General features: G+C 45.1%; 1 protein-coding gene across 2 annotated transcripts in view; it reads right to left on the reverse strand.

The window, feature by feature from the left end:
* Positions 1-17,035, reverse strand: part of LOC121870209 — a 135,499-nt gene that overhangs the window by 54,295 nt on the left and 64,169 nt on the right. The window contains exon 1 of one of the 2 annotated variants that reach the window (XM_042371981.1): positions 16,583-16,604. The exons of the other annotated variant lie outside the window; for it this stretch is intronic. Within the exon in view, the coding sequence (XP_042227915.1) occupies positions 16,583-16,589 (7 nt within the window). The 5' untranslated portion in view covers positions 16,590-16,604. Of the gene's footprint in view, positions 1-16,582; positions 16,605-17,035 lie in introns of those variants that run through there. 2 annotated transcript variants of the gene reach the window in all.

Consider the following 17,035-nt stretch of genomic DNA (forward strand, 5'->3'; position numbering starts at 1 on the left):
ACACACATGCCGCCAGCCAGTCCACTGAACGCTAACCAAACCTAAACTAACCTAACCATTAACACATCCCATTTTATGACGGAAACCTCCACGGGTGGCGACCAACTGTGAGGTTATACAGCAGGAGATAAAATTAAAGAACAAAAAGAATCTTTTCTCAACATTTTGTAACAAAAATTTTAGAAAATATTCTTAGCCCCTTTTTTCTGTATTACCCAAAGATTGGATACCCTGCTTATTTCACCTGGTGATTAAGCACCCCAACGCTGCCTGGGGTTAGGTTAGGTTCGCTAGATTAGGTTTTGTTGGCTTAGATTACGTTAGCAAAAGGGTGCGTAATCAAGTGAAATAAGCGGGGGTGCCTAATCTTCATGTGATCCGCGATATACTTAAGCATAATATGAAGACAATGTACCCAGTGGGTCGTCTTCCGTATTGGTAAGGTCGTCTGCCAGCCCCGCCTCTCGAGAGGAACGACCTCAACTGACTTACTAGTTAGCGTACACTTCCAGTCTTACACCTTCACTCCCTTCTCGCCAACACACAAACTTTTTCCCCTTTATTCAAGCAAAAATGTCCTCCTATAACAAGCTATGAAATGAAGTCGGTATTGTGAGTTGAATTATTGCACAAAAGTGTTTGTGATTTGTTTTTTTGACGTCGTTGGCAGCTCAAAACAGGGCGGCACATAGCTTATAAACCAATACCTGTACTTGCCCGCCGCTGCCACCACCACTCTTCACCACATATGGACCAACCCCAATCCAGGACAGGAGGAGGGGGAGTGGGAGGAAGCTACACTGGAGGAGGGACGGAGGGAGGGGAGGAAGAGAGAGAGAGGGAGGGAGGGAGTGAAGGCCCGTTATGACCCAAAGCGAGGTCCAACGGTTTGGCTGGAGCCGTGTTTTAGAGACCTCTGTTGGCCAATGGTGGCGGAGCAGGATAAGAATGGCGATTTTTTATAAAGTACATTTAATGTTTTGTCGTAAGTCAGCCCGTTAGGTGTACTGTACTCTTACACCCGCACTGACGAGCAGGGGCGAGGTAAGAATGTGACTATGCCATTGGTGGGCTAACCGATGGAAACACTACACTCCTGTAATATTGTATGAAGTTTTTAATAAATCTCGTCTAAAGAGTTTCACATATTGGTGAAAAACTCTCTACAGTAATCTTGAAAAAGTCAAAAAGCTCGCGTGAAGATACACACATTCAGAGAACAAAATTAATGCTAACCGAAGTCTAAGGTGAGACCTGGAACATAAATGTGTGCCCAGACAGCCGAGAGTTGTACGCACAAAGCCGTCAACACACCCTAAGTCAGTCGGTCATTTCGCAACATTAACATTGCACAGCTTGATATGGAGTCAAAAGTATACATCAATTATGGTAAAATCATGAAAATATGCCAGTCAGTTGATACCTGTATAACTGTGTCTGCCAGCCGGGCAGCTTCGCGTGCAATGTGTGGGTACATTTCTTTCTCGTCGGCCGCGGCCACCTGTCAGCACTCCAGCACATTTGACCGTGCAACAGTTCTAATTCATTAACTTGAATTTCCGATGCAATAAGTAAACATTACAGGAATAGTATACTGTTGTACTGGTAAGCTATCCCCCCCCCCCCCTAAACCTGGGCCCCAATTTTCTAATAATTTAAACACGGTCTTAGTTTTCCTGCTATTTTCAAGGATCACCTCTGGAGGTTACTCTCCCCTGCTTATTTCACCTGATGATTAAACACCCTAACGCTAACCAAACCAAACTTAACTTAACATGACGGGTAGCGTTGGGATGGTTAATGTTCGGGGAAATAACCCGGGATAACTAATCTCCACGTGATCTGCGTTGTGCTTTAAGCGAGCTGCAGATGTTCCTTCAAATTCCCTCTGTCACTTCATGTTACTTTTACCAAAAACTCGACAATGTATCACATGATCATCAAGCCCAGACTGTGTTAGCTAGCCCGACGCCTGCCTTTACTGACTGCCTGACCAATAATGTTCTTTTATAGGCCCGGGGGTTTGGTCATCTTACGAATCCTGTAACGCCCTTCCTCACCGACTGTTACTGGGAGAGACATTTTCCGCGGTGCAGCGCTGCCAGACGCACGAACAACGTTGCTAAAAGCGAATCTTGGTTTACCTTGTCATCTTGTATTTCCTTTTTTTTGTGTATCAGCTATGGATATAAATCTGATATTAAACTATTATTATTATTAGTAGTAGTAGTAGTAGTAGTAGTAGTAGTAGTAGTAGTAGTAGTATTGGTGGTAGCAACATTAATTTATCACAATGTTATCCTTAATTAATATTTTAATTATTACTATTATAATCATTACCATCATTAATACATGAAGACAGACGGTAATCCCGGTACACATCGAGGTACTGTACCGGGACACTCCAGGTATTGTATAATTATAATTACCAGGTCCACGTCCACCCCGGTCCACCAGTAATTAACAGCCAGCTAACTTAACCTAACCTAAGTTACTAAACCTAAATATAATATAATATAAACTAACCTAACCTAACTAATCTAAACTAACGTTGATCTACAGTAATTTAATTTAACCTAACCTAACCTATCACCCAAGGTAAGCATTATATGTGAAATAAACCGGGGTGTCTAATCTTCATGTGATCCCACTAACTTACGATAATAGATTCTCAAAAAAAATTATAAATTAGTTTGTTCTCGTTGGACTAAAATATAAACGTATTTATCTGGCAAACATAAACTACGACGTAAACAGTGCAGCGAGCAAAATGGCGTCGAAAGTGCACCGAGACTCGAATCGTAACCAAGGGAATGTGATAGTATGTTCTCAAGACAGTGCTAAGCCACAGTATCGCGTTTACTTACACTTTCCTCAGGTATTGTTGTTTTTATGGGGGTTAACAGAGATAGATAGATAGATAGATAGATAGATAGATAGATATAGGTAGGTGATATATATATACAGTATGATCCGTTACTGCGACCTTGAGGGAGTGGGAAGGGGGTGGGGGGGGAGGGAGTGGGAAGGGGGTGGGGGGGAGGGGTGGAGGGCGTGTATATCCTCCCTCTCCTTTCCTTCCCCTTTCCTTGCTTACTCTTCCTCTCCCTCTCTCCAATCCCGCCTTCCTTTTTCTTCCCTTCTCTCTCTCCAATCCTCCATTCCTTTCTCTACTCCTCCCTCCCTCCCTCCCTCCTTCCTTCCTTTTTCTTCCCCTCCCCTTCTCTCTTCCTCCTTCCCTTCGCCTCCCAGATCAACAAAGCACGACCCTCTTCCATACTTACAGGTCCCTTTCCTCTTCCAGACATGACAAGAAATTAGGCGAATTGAGACAAGAATTCAGTTAAAAGTTACGACAGAATCCTCAGGAATCTAGGTAATGTGAAGCAAGAATCTGGTTATTAAGTAAGGCAAGAATCCGATTAGGTGAGGCAAGAATCCGGTTAAGTGAGACATAATGGGTAGTTGACCTCTGAAGGGGCCAGGGCACAAGCTGACCTTTGAACTACAACTCAGCACCTCCGACAGATCGTGACCTAGAGAGTGTCTGTGTGTGTGTGGAGGGGTGGGGATAGGGGAAGGGGAAGCAGGGGGGTAAGGGAGGTGCTAGGGGGGGGGGGTGGTGGGAGATGAAGGAAGTTGAACTCTGAACCTCATGTGACCTAAGAGACCTATGACTGATTACGAGTATGTGTCCTGTTAAGTGTATATTCAAGTATGACCTTACGTGACCTAGAATAATTCATCAACTGCGTTAAAGAAATCTCTATATCACCTTACCTTAACCCCTAACACCAGCTCCCTTCTCCTCCCATAATAATAATAATAATAATAATAATAATAATAATAATAATAATAATAATAATAATAATAATATAATATTAATAATAATAAAAATAAAAATAAAAATAAAAATAATAATAATAATAATAATAATAATAATAATAATAATAATAATAATAATAATAATAATAACATATACTTATTACACTATAATATTCAAATTATTCTTCGTCCTCGACTTTAAAAGACAGCATCTCGTAGCACCAGGTGGGTCACGGCAGCTGGGTAACCACGTACGACATATTAAAATTAACAGGCAGCAGCAACTGACGGCCTAGGGTGGTAGTTGCCGTTGTGGCCCTCCCAACAAAATCCCGCATAACAAAATATTTCAATAAAATCCCATCAATAAAATATTAAAGTGAACAAAACAGCACTAGGTCGTTCAAAACATACTAACTACCCAATTAAGTCGTGTTCTGCCCTACAACGCCCCATAGTCAATAGGTACAGTAGGTCCTGATCTAAAAACGAACCTAACTTGATCTAGCACGAACCTAAACAAGCACTAACACTAACCTAACCTAACCTAACCCCTCCCTCTCCCTCTCAGGTCCTTTAAGGGGTGACGTAGGTAGGAGACGAATCTTGAATTTCAATTTTAACGCGTACAGCTAGTTTATTGTGCACCTTATTATACTCCTCCTGTGAGCGAAGAGGGAGAGGCAGGTGAGGGTTGGGTAGCGAGCCGCGGCAAAGTACAGTAACTCCCCCTAGGACACACCCGCCTCACTTCCTCCCTCCCTCCCTCACCACACCTCTCCCCCCTTCCCTCCCTCACCACATATACAGTACATCTCTCCCTACCATCCTCCTCCTCCTCCTCCCCTCTCTCCCACTCTAACCTAACCTAACCTAACCTCCCAGGCAGAAATAAAGTGGTCAATCATCGGGTGAAATAAACTAGGGGTGGCTAATCTTCATGTGATCTTTAATTTTTCTAACAAAGTTGTCTGAACATTTTTTCCCCGTCTCTGGTAATTATCTCATATGTGGGTCATTAATCACCTGATGATCCTTCAAGATTAATGAGGTTATATTAGACACCTAACGTATAACCTATTAACGTGTGTGTACGTGTGTGTGTGTGTGTGTGTGTGTGTGTGACTCCCTCCTCCTCGTTCTCCATCGTCTTTCTCATCCTTTAAACCCCCTTCCTCCTCCTCACTCCCTCATATGCCTCCTTATAATCCTTCCCTGCTCTCCTCCCTCCCTCACCCATCCCTTCACATGCCCCCCTTATAATCCCTCCCTCCCTCCCTTTTTCCACACCCTCATCCCCACCCCCCCTCCTCTCCACCCAGAGTTAAATACCAGCCTCCCGTCCACCAACACCAGCTTCCCGTCCACCAATACCAGCCTCCCGTCCACCAACACCAGCTTCCCGTCCACCAATACCAGCCTCCCTACACCAACACCAGCTTCCCGTCCACCAAGTCAGTAATAAACGTCAGCCTTTTGTATTCATCCTCAACTGATTAACTTATACAGACACTCACCCCAACGATGACATCTATACAACACTATACAACAATACAGTACTTCTAAGTTTCCCATTGAGAGTGTATTCAAATGTTGGTTGGTTACGCTTCATGCCAAACATTACGATCTATAAAAATAACTTCCTGGCCTTCAGACGGTAAGAGGGGGTGTTATTTATGTTGGTATTTATCTTCCGCTATGTAAAATATACATCATTTATTCACAAAATTCTACTGGTATTTTTATTTATTTATTTATATTTTTTTATTCATTGTCTACCAAGGATACAAGAGGAAATTATCATATAAATCTTTCTTCACTCTTTATTGTCTACACGTGTGCGGTAAAGCCTTCCTCTACATGTGTGTATAACTTATAATGTAAACAACTGTGTATACCTCGTAATGATTTGTGTATACCTTGGAAAATAGTTGTATACTTTATAAAAAAAAACAACCGTGTATACTGTGTAAATACATGCATAGTGTATGACAAATCCGTTTTCACACACACACACACACACACACACACACACACTAAGCTGCGAAACCTGATTTTCTGTAAGCATCAAAACAGGATTTACCATGCAGAGAATCCGTATTAATGGCTGTTGTTATCGTTTTCACTTAGGATATATTATGGGATGTGGTACAGGGGAGGGGGGGGGGGATTAATCTGACCCGCCCTGGTACTTAAGCAACCTAGTCTATTCCCCCCCACCCCCAGGTTCCAAGTAAATGCCTTTGAGTTTAATATCTACAAAAGTATAGGCTATAAAGATGAACAGTGTTTCTAAAAAATATATGACCACGATACAGAAAAATATACAAAACTGAAATTTATCGGCCAAATGCATAACGTATCGACAACTTTAAAACCGACCTTGATAAATAAGTACTGTCATTATTATCTGCGATGACGGAACGAACGGTGCTGAATCGATATACATAGTTATCCTAGATTTATACACATCGTCCATACGTCCGGGTCCGACAAAATAGCACATTGTATTTTTTTCCTAATATCCTGTAGACTAGTCATACCGCGGACCGTCCCCGGCAAAACATAAATATCTACGTCACCCAACACCCGCGTCCTGCCTCACCGACCTTCAACTTCTCACGGACAAATTACCCAACTCACGATTCACTATTATTTTCACTACATATAGATAAACAACATCTCAAACTAATAATACTCTTAATATAATTCCCTCGATAGATTACCACGAAATTACAAATGATATGATTGCGTTTTTTTTTCCTCCAAGATATATCAAGCACTCGGACATGTTGAGCTGTTCACTAGACCAATCAGAGAGAAGCTTATCCCAGGATCAACTGATTGGGAAACTTGGCTTACCTGGACAAGGATGCGGGATTACTCTGGCTCATATACTGTACGAACACCTCCTGCACCTCCCACTTGTCCCCCACCACCACACTATACTCACACTTCCCCTTCCCCACCACTACACAAACATCTTCCTTCTCCCTCCTCTCCCCACCACACAAACACCTCCCTCCTCCTTCCCCACCACCACACTCACCCCTCCATCCTCCCTCACCACCAAACAAACAGCCCCAATAACTACACAGACCCCACCTCCCCACCACCACCACCACCAAACTCACCCCACCCCACCCCTCCTCCTCTCCCCACCACCAGACTCACCCCAGCTTCCTCCTCCACCACCACATACACCTGCCCTCCCCACCACCACACACCTGCACCTCCCCCTCTCTCCAACAACACTTTAAACCAGTCATCTAGTGCAACACGTCTTGTTATTTGCTGCAATAACATCAGGCATTACCCAGCAGTGTTCAGCCATTCTTGTGTTATTCTCTCTACAAGGACAAATCCCTCGTATTAAACCCCTAACCTATACTTAAACCCCGGTCAGCACCCCCGCCCCCCTATCTAAACATTCTTTTTCTCCCCTTATCTATAATGACAAAATACTTAAACCTCCCCCTATTTAATGCCTTGTTGAAACATTCCTTCCCTCTCCCTATTTAAAAAGAGAACCATTAGCCACCTTTTCCCCTTCTTATTCCCTTTCACTTGTATCTCTTCCTCCTTCTTATTCTTCCATCATCTCTTCTTCCTCGTATTCTCTCCTCTTCCCTCCTTTTTTCCCTATTCCATCTTCCTCTTACTCATCATCTCATTTCCCTCCTTCTATTCCTCCCTTCTATCCCCTTTATCGCCCATTCCTTTCCTTGTCTCCTCCTCCTCCTCCTTCTATCACCTCCTTGCCCTCCTCCTCTTAATTCTTTCATCCCCTCCTCCTCCTCCTCCTCCTCCTCCCTCACTGCAGATACAAATATTACCACACCAAACTGCAACTTTCAAATCCCTCTCCCCCACCCTTCCCCCCTCCTTCACCCCCCTCCCTCACCCCTCCCCCATGATCCCTCCTCTTTATGGCGACTTACGCAAGTACAGACAAACACCAAACAGATGAATCAAACATGACAGTGACATATATATGAGTATATTAATCCCCGCCACAGGTATAATAAAGTCTGTTGACATAGTGTTGGTGTATTAGGAAAGGAAACTTAGTTATAATATATAAATAATTTACATATAACTTAAAAAATAAATAGAATATATATAACAGGAAATATATAAATTATGTAAATATAATTGACAAAATATAATCCGAGAATGGAGAGGGAAGAGAGGGATTGGGGAGGGTAGGAGAGGGGTTGGAATGGAGAGGGAGGGTGGAGGAAGGGAGGGAATTGGAGAGGGGAGGAGGGGATTGGAGAGAGAGGGGGGATTGGAGAGGGGAGGAGGGGATTGGAGAGGGAGGGAGGAGAGGGAGGGAGGTGGAGAGGGAGGAGGATTGAGGGAAGGAGAGAAGTGGAGGAGGTTGGAAGCGATAGGGTAGGAGTTTCAGTCTGGAGGGAAGGGGTATACTGTAGAGGTGAAGCGGAGAGGGGATAGAGGAAGGAGGTGATTCAGGTCCCCTCCCCCTCTCTGGCCTGGGTACCTGACTCCCGGGTATCAGGTATCATCTCCAGGTAGAACGTGAGGTGGTGGGGCTGTAAACATGTTTATCTGAGGAGGCATGACAGAAACGCTTGTGACCTTGCACCTCTGCTCCGCGGGTGGTGGTGGTGGTGGGGTGGTGGTGGTGGTGGGGTGGGTGGTGGTGGTGGTGGTGATGGTGGTGGTGGTGGTGGGGGTGGTTGTGGTGGTGGTGGTGGTGGTGGTGGTGGTGATGGTGGGTGGTGGTGGGTGGTGATGGTTGTGTGATGGTGGTGGTGATAGTTGGTGATGGTGGATGGTGATGATGGTGTTAAGTGGTGGTGACAGGTGTTGGTGTTAAGTGGCTTTGATTATTCTAAATGATAACTGGCGGTGGTAATGGAAAGTATGATAATGATTTCACTATTGTCACCATCACTGTAACTTCCACACGATGATGATAGTGATACTAACAAAACGGACGATAACAACCACAACAACAAACAAACAAATAAATGAAACAAAAACATAAATAAAAACAAAATAATTATACCCAGTTGGTCATTGTAATATGATGAAGCTTAACCACTGAGACGAAACAAACAATGATAGGTAATGACATTTAAATATTCGTGACGGTGTATAAATTGTAAATAAGATATAAAAACACTACATTTCTCTCCACCACCACCACCACATTCCACCTCTCTCCATCAGTATACTGCATCTTTCTCCACCACCACACTACCACCTCACCTCCACACTCCACCTCTCTCCACCACTACACTGCGTCTTTCTCCGCCACCACACCCCACCTCACCATCACACTCCACCTCTCTCCACCAGTATACTGCATCTTTCTCCAACACCACATTCAACCTCTCTCCACCAGTATACTGCATCTTTCTCCATCACCACATTCCACCTCTCTCCACCAGTATACTGCATCTTTCTCCACCACCACATCTTTCTCCACCACCACATTCCACCTCTCTCCACCAGTATGCTGCATCTTTCTCCTACCACATTCCACCTCTCTCCACCAGTATACTGCATCTTTCTCCACCACCACATTCCACCTCTCTCCACCAGTATACTGCATCTTTCTCCCACCACCACTACCACCTCCTCCACACTCACACCTCTCTCCTGTTATACTACATCTTTCTCCACCACCACATTCACCTCTCCCACCAGTATACTGCATCTTTCTCCACCACCACATTCCACCTATCTCCACCAGTATACTGCATCTTTCTCCCACCACCACACACCCACCTCACCTCCACTCCCACATCTCTCCTGCTACACTACGTCTTTCTCCACCACCCACACCTCATCACACTCCACCTCTCCACCACTACACCACACCTCACCTCCACCACCACACCCCACCTCACCTCCCTCCACCTCTCTCCCACCACCTCCTCCCTCCTCCACTCTCACCACCACCTCCACCTCACCACCATACCTCACCACCACACTCCACCTCTCTCCACCACCACACCCCTCCACCACCACCTCCCACCTCACCTCCCACCTCTCTCCCACCACCACACCCTCCACCACACCTCACCTCTCTCCACCCACCACACCCACCTCACCTCCACACCCCACCCACACCTCCACACTACACTCCACCTCTCCCACCCACCTCCCTCCACCACCACACCCACCACACCTCCACACTCCCCTCTCTCCACCACTACACCCCACCACACACCACCTCACCACCTCTCTCCACCACTACACTCCACCACTCTCCACCACCACACTCCACCTCTCTCCACACCCCACCTCACCACCACACTCCACCTCTCTCCACCACTACACACCACCACTTCTCTCCACCACCCAGTACATTTCTCCAGACAATCACTACAATAACACCAGTAATCATGGCGTCAACTAACATTACCACCCTCACAAATTCGAAAACCGCCTCATTTTCTCTTGATGTTATTAACCTCATATCACTATAACTTTCATATATGTGACGTCTATACCTGCTGGTTTATATTATATTAACTAGATATATCGATGAGAAGGCGTGACGGTATATGGTGTAATGTTCAGAGGATGAAGATGCATTTTCTCTGCTCCTGTCGCTTCGTGTGTGATATTGTAGTTAAAGGATCACATGAAGATTAGACACCCCAAGCTTAACTCGCCTGATGAGTAGACACCCCAAGCTTATTTCACCTGATGAGTAGACACCCCAAGCTTATTTCACCTGATGAGTAGACACCCCAAGCTTATTTCACCTGATGAGTAGACACCCCAAGCTTATTTCACCTGATGGTAGACACCCCAAGCTTATTTCACCTGGTAGACACCTAGCTTATTTCACATGAAGATTAGACACCCCAAGCTTATTTCACCTGATGAGTAGACACCCCAAGCTTATTTCACCTGATGAGTAGACACCCCAAGCTTATTTCACCTGATGAGTAGACACCCCAAGCTTATTTCACCTGATGAGTAGACACCCCAAGCTTATTTCACCTGATGAGTAGACACCCCAAGCTTATTTCACCTCAAGCCTAAACACCGTAACTCTAACACACTAAGTCAGCTAAGTATTTTATTCTAACCCCAAAAGATAGCCAGTCATAATTTACCAACCTAGTGAAAATATATCGCTAACCTGACCTGACCTAACTTAAGCTGCCCTAACCTAACCTAACTCGTAACCATGAGATACTAAATACGCCTTACAGAATCACCATTACACTTTTACCTAACTAAACAAAAATACTAATCCGATTTGGGTTTTTTATTAGTAGAATCTCACAAATTAAAACTAACATATTAAACCACAACGTCACGTGATTATTAACTATAATTCATTCTTGATATGCTTTCTACGTCGCTAAATTTAACAGAGGTACAACGCAAATTTACCCGAGAGCCAAAGCGAGGAGGTGGTAGAGAGAGCTGATAAACTGCCTTTTTTTCACTTAATGATTAAAACGGGTTAGGTTCGGTTAGTTTCCTGAGCCAAGATTCTTAAATATTCGTAAGCTTAAATTAAGGAACGTCTCTACTTCAGACAGACAGACAGACAAAGAGAGTAAAATCGTGTTAATAGCTCACATTAGTTCAGGCTGACGAAGGATCGTTCCAGAGATGAGGGAAAGCTGGAGAAAGATCGCCTGGCGTAGCTCACACGAGGCAGACACCTTCACCTTCACGGAGCCACACACACCATCCACGCCCACACTCACACCTACGCCCACACCACTATCACCTCCACCTGTCGGGGGTGACGCCGCCTCGCTCTACTGCTGTCACTAAGTCGAACATAATACCACACTTTCGAACACGTGTGTCTTGATGCTCACTCTTTCGAACACTTGTGTCTTGATGCTCCCTCTTTCGAACACTTGTGTCTTGATGTTCACCCTTTCGAACACTTGTGTCTTGATGTTCACTCTTTCGGACACTTGTGTCTTGATGTTCACTCTTTCGAACACTTGCGTCTTGATGCTCACTCTTTCGAACACTTGCGTCTTGATGCTCACTCTTTCGAACACTTGTGTCTTGATGCTCACTCTTTCGAACACTTGTGTCTTGATGTTCACCCTTTCGAACATTTGTGTCTTGATGTTCACCCTTTCGAACATTTGTGTCTTGATGTTCACTCTTTCGAACACTTGCGTCTTGATGTTCACTCTTTCGAACACTTGTGTCTTGATGTTCACACTTTCGAACACTTGTGTCTTGATGCTCACTCTTTCGAACACTTGTGTCTTGATGTTCACCCTTTCGAACATTTGTGTCTTGATGTTCACCTTTCGAACACTTGTGTCTTGATGTTCACTCTTTCGAACACTTGCGTCTTGATGCTCACTCTTTCGAACACTTGTGTCTTGATGTTCACTCTTTCGAACACTTGTGTCTTGATGTTCACTCTTTCGAACACTTGTGTCTTGATGTTCACTCTTTCGAACACTTGTGTCTTGATGTTCACTCTTTCGAACACTTGTGTCTTGATGTTCACTCTTTCGAACACTTGTGTCTTGATGTTCACTCTTTCGAACACTTGTGTCTTGATGTTCACTCTTTCGAACACTTGTGTCTTGATGTTCACTCTTTCGAACACTTGTGTCTTGATGTTCACTCTTTCGAACACTTGATGTCTTGATGTTCACTCTTTCGAACACTTGTGTCTTGATGTTCACTCTTTCGAACACTTGTGTCTTGATGTTCACTCTGTTCGAACACTTGTGTCTTGATGTTCACTCTTTCGAACACTTGCTTGTGTCTTGATGTTCACTCTTTCGAACACTTGTGTCTTGATGTTCACTCTTTCGAACACTTGTGTCTTGATGTTCACTCTTTCGAACACTTGTGTCTTGATGTTCACTCTTTCGAACACTTGTGTCTTGATGTTCACTCTTTCGAACACTTCACACTATGAAGATGATCATAATCCAATTTGTTATGTCTTATCGTTTAGGCAAGAACAAACAACTAAGCCAAACAAAAACAAAACAATGAAAACAAAATAAACCCAAATCTGTTTTCATATCTGTAAATGACGATCAAAACAGAAAATTGTAAACAAATAAAATAAAATACTATCACGACCAAAATTCGCCAATGCTGTAGATGAAATTTTCGAACGAGGACAATGTTGTATATGGACACACACACACACACACACACACTGCTACTACTTTGCTGTCACTCGGAATCAAGTATGACGATCATCCAGCTATGATACAATGATACGAGTTATTAAGGATGTCACCTAGGTTGGCAAGTTCTGAGGTGCCTAGAGAGGCCGATACGGGACCGGCAAAGTTGTTCACAGATGATGCATATGTGAAGGGCTACATCGAGTGAGGGAGGCGGCAGCGTCTTTCCGGCGTTGGCGCATGTCTGCCTCGGTTTGTAGTCGGGCTAACTCGAATGCATTGACACCTTGTGTGGTGCTCCTCCAAGCGTTACGGTGTGGAGTAATCGACTCACAGGTGAGGGGGTCGATTTCGCACTTTTTTCAGGTTTGTCTTAAGACTATCCTTATACCTTTTCAGTTGCCCGCCAGCGTTATGTTAACTATTCGTTAGGTGACTGTAAAGTAGCTGCTTTGGCAGTCAACTGTCGTCCATGCAGGTAACATGGCCAGTCCAGCGTAGTTGTTCATGGATAATGGTAGCCTCGATGCTCCTACAGTTGGTGTCAGCAAGAATACTGATATTTGTTGTCTTTGCTTCCCAGCGAACTCGTAGGATGGAACGTAGACTAGGTTGGTGAAAGTTTTCAAGTGCCTTGAGGTGCCTCCTCCTTGTGACCCATGTCTCGGTGCCATATAGTAGGGTGGGGAGGACCACTGCTCGATATACGTGTAACTTTGTAGATAATTTCAGCTCCCTACAGCTGAAGACACGGTTTCTGAGTCTGCCAAAGGCTTGAGATGCACATCTGATCCGATGCTGAATCTCTTCATCGATGTCCGCGATGGTGGATAGGTGGGAGCCGAGATATCGAAAGTGGGTAACATTAGAGAAGGTAGTACCGTTAAGATGGATGGTGGAGGCGTGTCTGAAACAGGGGCAGGTTGAAAGAGAATCTGAGTCTTACGTACATTCACCTCAAGGCCGAAGTGTGCATACGCATCTGCATAGGTGTTCAGGATCTCCTGCAGATCGCGTTCAGTGTGAGCAACAAGAGTGAGATCGTCTGCATACTGAAGTTCAGTAATGGAAGCTGCCGACACCTTTGTTCTTGCTTGGAGTCGTCTTATGTTGAAAAGACCCTTTATCTGGTACTCGATGTCCACCCCGCCGGCTAAATTGGCACAAGTAAGGAAGGCAGCCAGTACACACCCTTGTTTAACCCGTTTGGATGGGGAAGAGCTCAGACTGGATGCCATTGTGCAGGACACTGCTGTTCATGCCATAGTGGAGTTAACTCACAATGGCGATGAATTTTGAGGGTCCACCAGAGGGCTTCCCTGTTGACCGAGTCGAAGGCCACACACACACACACACACAGACACACACACACACACTCAGCTATACCAAATCCTATACCAATTATCATGACTCATACCTGAACTACACCAGTGTTGGATCCCAAATGGTGACAAAAATACAAAAGAAAAAGTCTCATAAAAACCTAAAAAATAAGTCGTAAAAATAAAGTCTTAAAAATTTAGAATAATAAAAGTAAAAAATGAAAAAATAAGAGTAATCATGAGAGGCAGCGTCGTGTACTAAAACTCTCTGAAGCTTCAACTCCATCTGCCTCTAGTAGTAAACAACAGCTGGCGACGGACACGAACATCTTGGAAGAGAGGAAGGACACACGCACGGACGACGGATATGGGTTAATAATAGATACAGAGATTGTACGTACAAGAACGGACAATGGTAACATCTCGTCCTTTGAAGAATTTACCGAAGACTACGAAAAAACCAATGGATTGTCAAAGATACAGCTCACACACACACACACACACACACACACACACACACACACGACCCTTCCATAATTGCACCGAACTTCTGCTATAGCGAATTCCTGAACCTCATGAAACGTCTTGACTCTTCCTCGCTACAGTAGCTAGAAGAGGAGGAGGAGTAGGAGGAGGAGGAGGTGTTCAGAAGTGCGTGAGGTCGTACAGTTAGAAATAAGTGTAGTTGTGCATCCCGAGTGTGACCTGGCGGAAGTAATGTGCCAGGGAGGGCGTGGGAGTGAGTGTGTGTGTTGGGCTGGGCTGGGATGAGATGGTTCACAGGGCCGACTGCACTTGTAAAATGCCACCTGTGCACCTCCTTGGTATCGTTTCTTTGACTCCCTCTTCCTCATCACAACCGCCACCACAACAACCACTATACCACCACCCGTAATGTGCCGACTGAGTTCCTTTGAGACATTTTTCATGGGCTATTGTGAACTGGGATGATGATGATGATGATGATGATGATGATGATGGTGATGGCAGTACGGGGTAGATGCTTTCAAAACGCCCACTTTTTGTGTGTAAGAATATCACTCTCTTCACGGGGCGCCTGCCGACCTTAGAGACAGATAGACAAACAGAGAAATACAAGTAGACAGACAGACACAGACAGAGACACAGACAGACAGACAGACAGACAGACAGACACACACACAAACAAACAAACAAACACACACACAAACACACACACACACAGACAGACAGCCAGCCAGACAGACAGACAGACAGACAGGGGCGTCAAAACAGGAAGCAAGTGTCTGGAAGATGGAAAGATGGATAAGCAGTGAGAGTCGTGAACAAGTAAAGAAAGAGTTGATCGTCTTGGCAGGAAATAAGGTCAGGGTGGATCAGGAATTATGCAGATGACGACACTTATACCCCTGATACCACCACCACCACCACCACCACCACTACTACTGCCACTATTACCATCACTACCACAACCACCCAAATCACGACAACCATCACCACCATTATTACCATCACTACCACTATTACCATCACAACCAGTACCACTATTACCCTAATCATAAACCACCACTACTACCACATCACAACCAGTACCACTATTACCTAACAACGACGAAGACCACCACCATCACTACCACGACAACCACCACCAACATTACTGCCACCATTACGACCACTGCCACAGCTACCAAACCACGACGACCCCCACCACCATCACTAGCAGAACCAACCAATCACGACGACCACCCCCACTAACCACCACCACTACTACCTCCACCAGCTGGCTCGTCGTGGAGGCTCCCATGACCCCCACGGCTCCACATATGACCCCTGACACACCTCTTCCCGACGATGGAGGTCACGTTCACACTACCACGACCACCAGCGGCGCCACTAACGACCACCACTAGCGCCACCAGGAGCATCACAATCACCACCAGCGCCACCAGGAGCATCACAATCACCACTAGCGCCACCACGAGCATCACAATCACCACCAGCGCTACCAGGAGCATCACAATCACCAACAGCGCTACCAGGAGCATCACAATCACCAGCACAGCATCAATATTCACCAGCAGGAGGATGGAGGTCCCCTTTCTAACCTCCTCACCAAGAACAGTGGCTGGTGAGGAACATCTGAGCCCTCCTCTCGCTGACTACACCAACACACCATCACTAATACTCACCAAGCATCAGCACCAGAAGCACCAAGACTAACTACAGCACCAGCAGGAGGAGGAGGAGGAGGAGGAAGGCACCAGCTCACCAGGAACAATGGCTGGAGAACACGACTGCTAACTAGACTAACATACCCTCACTAATACTCACCAGGCATCAGCACCACACAGAAGCGACAGCACCAGTACCAAGAAGCACCAAGACTCACTACAGCACCAGCAGGAGGGCACCAGCTCACCAGGAACAATGGCAGGTGAGAAATGTGTGGACACGACTCTACCCAGCTGACTTATGAATGTTTCACTGGCCCCCCCGACAACACCTCGCTTACCTCACCACATCATTCTTAATTCACACTCACGTCTCTCCTCTTAGTCTATCTGGTCCACATGTCCCGGCATAAGTTCATGGTCCAATTGTCCTCATTAAAGTTCCTGTTTCAGTGTCCCGATAATCCCTCCTAATCCAGTTTTACCAGTAACAATCCACTCCGGTCCACTGTCTACATCTGGTCTGTTGTTTACAGCTGACCCATTGTTTACTCTAGTTCACATAAATATATCAAACGTACTTACACACAAGACATACATAAGAACATAAGAA

The sequence above is a fragment of the Homarus americanus genome, unplaced genomic scaffold, assembly GCF_018991925.1.
Source record: "Homarus americanus isolate GMGI-L3 unplaced genomic scaffold, GMGI_Hamer_2.0 scaffold38238, whole genome shotgun sequence".
Lineage (NCBI taxonomy): Eukaryota > Metazoa > Arthropoda > Malacostraca > Decapoda > Nephropidae > Homarus > Homarus americanus.